At 50.9% G+C, this 4979-nt stretch overlaps 1 protein-coding gene across 1 annotated transcript; it reads right to left on the bottom strand.

Annotated features, from left to right (window-relative positions):
- Nucleotides 1-317: 317 nt before the first annotated feature.
- GAS1 (growth arrest specific 1) lies at nt 318-4054 on the bottom strand. Its single transcript, XM_048503780.1, has one exon. The coding sequence runs from the start codon at nt 3271-3273 to the stop codon at nt 2341-2343; it is 933 nt and encodes a 310-aa protein (XP_048359737.1). The 5' UTR covers nt 3274-4054; the 3' UTR covers nt 318-2340.
- Nucleotides 4055-4979: the final 925 nt, after the last annotated feature.

The raw sequence follows: 4979 nt of genomic DNA, 5'->3' as shown, positions 1-4979 counted from the left end.
AATAGCAAGTTTCCATGCCAACACAACTGAAGACTAAATGCCTAATGACATTCAGCAGACAGATTGGTTGCCCAAGCTACATTTAGGTTTTTTTTTTAAAGTAATTATCCATTAAAATAAGGAAAGGAATTACCAATAATCATTTAAGATACCATAGCCAGACACTTCTCAGTTCCACTGAATTATATGGGCTTACTTTAGAAAAAGAACTTAAGAAGAATGCAGACCTAAATAACTAAAAATTGTGTTCAAATCTGTTGCCATTTCCTCCAGGAAGACTTCCAAAAGCATCTGGGAAACAACTACACTACACTATATTCATTCTTTAAAAATCTCTTTACTAATTTACACATAAAAATACACGAGCAATAGATAATTCAAACATAGAACCTTTTCACGCATTCTATAAAAATACAATGTTTAAGGCAGTTCAGCAAGGCATTTATACAATTCTACAAAGTTCATAAACTCTCAAAACAATAAGGAAGTTAACTTCAAATCTATAAAATACACTGTACATATCTTTTCCCATGGGAATTACTGTTGCTTGCTTCACATATCAAATGAAATTTGTATCTTTGCAAAAAAGGTAGATGCATTTAAATTGCAATTGGGGTGCAGTTGAATTTTTAACTTCTTAAAAAATAAATTATTCCCAAAGTATACAATTTATAAAATTCTATGTACAACCTAGAGCAACTGGTAACAAATCCCAGTTTTAAATACATCTTATATAAGATTTACCAGAGGTCAGCCCCTGATAGGATTAGAGGCAATGTAACTTTTCAGAATATTTTTACATACAAGTCAAATTTTAAAAGTGTCTATTTAAGATGGCAGTGCAGAGCTCTTTTAAGACAAAGGTTGCATTGTTCAGTATAGCTGACAGATCAGCATTTTCCATTTCCCCTCTAGGTTGAGGCAGAAGAGATGTTTGCTGGTGAGCTTTTGTTGCGAAATTGTGAGTGTGCAAGAACTGCTTTCAGACATTACCGCTAACACATCCCTGCAGAATAGGCATGAAAACAGTATGTGCTTCATCACCTGGGACAATTGTACACACATTTCCTTCACCCTCTCTACACAAGCTGGGAAGTTGCAACTTCCTGTGGTTTCCTAATATTGACAGATGTACTATCATCACATGTGATGAACTTTCTGTGCTTTTTATGCTTTCTCTACATAAAATGGTCTGCTATGAAGGAAATACCTAACACATGTTAAAAGATGTTCTACAACTTGCAAACTTACTTAAACCTCCCCACCCCCCCAAATACATCAAAACTGAGTTTGCTTTCTGGCATTATTTTGAATGTTGTGAATATAGGCATGGGGGGGGGGGAGAGTTGTTCCATTTGCTGACTAGTTCTAACAAGTAAGGCAGTGGTTTTGGAGGCACACTAGAAAAGTCCAGCTCTTTCTTATCTTCACTGTTAACAGCTTTCATGAACAGCCATTAGCACATTCACTATTTGCATGCTGGCTCAGCAGTGTAGAAATAAACCTACAGCAGCTTTGCCATTTTTTAACACTCATTTCCTTACTGCTAAAAGGCCAAAAAACAACAATTTGCATAGCGCAACTGAGGGATGCTTTTACACACATTTTCTGTACACAAGCATAAGGCAAAACCCATATAAGCCGACACATGAACATTTACTCCATAACAACCATTGCATGTACATGTTGCAAAGCTGCAGCAGGTACACACATTCAAACACAGCATGCACATGCATGACAAGAGTATGAATGTTGTCTCCAATGTGCAGAAAATGTGTGTAACAGTCCTAAGGTTGCAATCCTAAACAAACACTTACCAATGGGCCTCATTCCCAAGTAAATATGTTTGGAACTGAAGTGCCCAGGGAACACATTCCACAATCCAGGGATTTCATTTCGAACAGTGGTTAGTTTTATACAGAAGAAACCCAATACACTGGTACCACCCCTTTCATATATCATTTTGAAAGAGGGGGGAAATGCCCATACACAGATAACAGGGATAAATGTTTATACAGAAAGTACAAGAGGTGCTCCACAACGGAATGTCCCAGTGAATATTCACGGAGGGGGCCGAGTTCCACTGAAGTGGCCAGAGGTTTGCTTTCAGGAGGTCGCAGCTCCCTTCTGGAGTTAAGGCAGGCTCCTTTCAAACGAGCATCAGTCCTGGGAAAAGAGATGTGGGGGGCGGGGGGGGGGGGAATGCCGTGTCAGTCCAGCACAGGCGAAGGCCGCTTTGGGTGAGGGCCTCTTTTCGCGTCCTCCTCAAACAAGGCCACGGAGCCAGGCACTCCTTTCCGTGCGGCCAGCAGCCCAGGCTGCCCAGAACAGCAAGAGCGGCTATGAGAAGAGCAGCAAAATGGAGGCGGCCACCAGGACAGTCCAGGGGAGGAGGAGGGAAAGGGAGCAGGCGCCGTTTCTCCCGGCCGCGCCCGCTTCGGCGACCGCCGCCGCTTCGTCTAGCTCGTCCCGGCTTCTGGACGGGAGTTCCTCCTCGTACTCCTCGTCGTCGTAGTCTTCCTGGGCGCCGTCGGAGGCTCCGCTGCTGCCCGCGCCGTTGCCACCGGCGTCGGTGCCGAAGCAGAGCCGTGCCATGTTCTCCTTGACTGACTCGCAGATGGGCCGCTCGAGGCCGTCGCAGACGCAGTCATTCAGCAGCAGCGCCTTGGGCACGGCCATCATGTCCTCGATGACGGCGCGACACTGCTCGGTGCAGCGCATGCCGTTGAAGAGCTTCCCGCAGTGGGCCATGTAGCGGCTCAGCGCCGAGCTGCACCGGCTGTCCCAGTCGCAGCGCCTCCGCGCCTCCGTGCAGCCCATTACACCGCCGGAAGCACCGCCGCCCCCCGCACCGCGGGGCAGGCACGGCTCGATGGCGCGCTTGGTGGCCCGGCAGTTCTCGTCCCGGTCGCAGTCGCAGTCCTCCAGAGCCGGGCCCCGCCGCGTGTGGTTGAGCTGGATGAGAGCCGAGATGCAGTGGCTGGGGCATCGCCGCCGATTGGGGGAGGGCGCGGCGGCAGAGCCGTCCCCCGCGGCCGCCAACACCGGCGCGCACGCCTCGGCGTACTGGCTGTACGCGTAGCTGCACTCGGGCTCCTCCTGGCACTGCAACATCGCCTGCCAGCAGATCAGGCGCCGGCCCTGCGCCCCGGGAGGCGGGCAGGCGGCGAGCAGCACCAGCACCAGCAGCCTCACCGGCGAGCCAGCCGCCAGCGGGAGCAGCCTGGTCCGCCGGCGCCGCCCTCCAGCTGCTCCACGCCGGGCTCCCACCATCGCGAGCGGCTGCCGGACAATCGGGGGCGGGAAGCGAACGAGGAGGAGGCTGCGGAGGAGGAGAGGGGGGCGCAGCGACTGCCTGTGGGAAAGTTGCCCAAAGTCCTGCCAAGGGCGCGCATGAGGGTCGCCCTCATCAATCCATCCGCGCGGCGCCTTCTCGGCCTGAGAGCCCTACAGCGTCACCTTCGCCTCGCTCTCTTTCTCTCTGGCTGCAGCACAGCAACCTCCACCCCCTGGTCTCGGGCTTGCGGAGGCCGCGAGGCGGTCAGTGGAGCTTGGGGGGCGAGGGGCTTCCTGCTGCGCTCATGGTGCCGCTGGGCTCCGTCTCTCGCCGACCTCCTTTCTTCGCTCTAAGCAGGCGGCATCTCCGCACATGCCACGGCTGCCGGTCACGGCACTCCTGGCTCAGCTGCACGCCTCCGTCCCCCGCCGGCGAGCCGCGTAAGAAAAGGCAGCGGCTGGAGGGAGCGCCCTTTCTCTTTCTGATCCCGCTGCCGACGAGTCTCCCGAGCCGCTTTCTCTGCAGATCCTTCTGGGGCGGCTGGTTTCTTTCGCGAGGCTTTAAATACAAAAGTGCCCTGCGAGCAGCAGCAGCGGCGTGCTCTGATCAGTCCTCATTATGCATGCATGGCAAAGCAAACAAACAAAAAAAATTAGCAACGCTTCTCCTCCTTTTGCGCGGCCCCTCAGCGTGAGCGCTCCGGCTGGCGGGCCCTTTCTCCTGCTCCCCACTTTTTTCCTCCCTTTGCTCGGCCCCTTTTCCCTGCCTCGCCACTTGCGATTGGCTCCGGCTGCTGTTGAGGCTCCCCCTCCTGTTCTTTCTTTTACGAGCTGCTGGAGAAAGGGGGAGGGTCGAGGGGGGCTGGTGGGCAGCTCACATTCAAAGCTTGAAAGGAAAGGCTTAAAGAGATTGACAGCAGCCCCCCAGGAGCCCCTCCTCTTCTTAAGGAGGTTCCACAGAAGAGCTGGCTGGAGTGCTGGGGGGAAAAAACACAGAAAGGAGAAACTTTTGCCGTTGTTTGTTGCAGGCGCTGAGATTTGCATTGAATAGCAGCCGGAAAGCAAAATGTGACTTGAGAATTGTTTCTCCATGTGACGGGGTAATTTTTGGAAATTCTCCCTAAGAAGTGGGCGCCGGCTTGCTTATATTTCAGAGCTTCCAGGACAGGAGATCACCCACCACGGGGGTTGTGTGTGAAAGTGTGAGTTGGAGGGGGAGGGGCTTGACAGGGCAGAAGTTGGCCGGAGACATAAGGGAACCTTCAAAGGCAATGGCGTTGTCGCCCGCCTTAATCCTCTTGATGGGCACCTGTCCCTTAAACCTTCAATTAACACCAGAGTTTCCTGGGACAGAATCCCGTGAAGGAACTGGAGTTTGGGGCACAGCAAATAACTCTTCCTATAGGTTAATTTGAAACGTGTCGCATTTATAGTTTAGATAACGGTTGAGTTTTTAAAATAGATTTTGAAAAACTAAAATGCAAGTCATGATTTTATAATCGCTGTTAATGCGGCTGACAGGAACGTTGGGGAAAAACCCCAGATTTTCTGCTGAATTAATACTGCATTAAAAAGTCAAATGGTTGAAATAATTCCAGGGATGACAACTCTTCCAACCGGACAATCCGCGTCTTCAATAGCAACTGATCCACTGCAACTTCTTTAGAACTATCTTCATTTCAGTGTTCTCTCTTTTGACCACA

Source organism: Sphaerodactylus townsendi, linkage group LG07, assembly GCF_021028975.2.
Source record: "Sphaerodactylus townsendi isolate TG3544 linkage group LG07, MPM_Stown_v2.3, whole genome shotgun sequence".
Lineage (NCBI taxonomy): Eukaryota > Metazoa > Chordata > Lepidosauria > Squamata > Sphaerodactylidae > Sphaerodactylus > Sphaerodactylus townsendi.
This window is presented reverse-complemented; position numbering and strand designations above follow the sequence as displayed.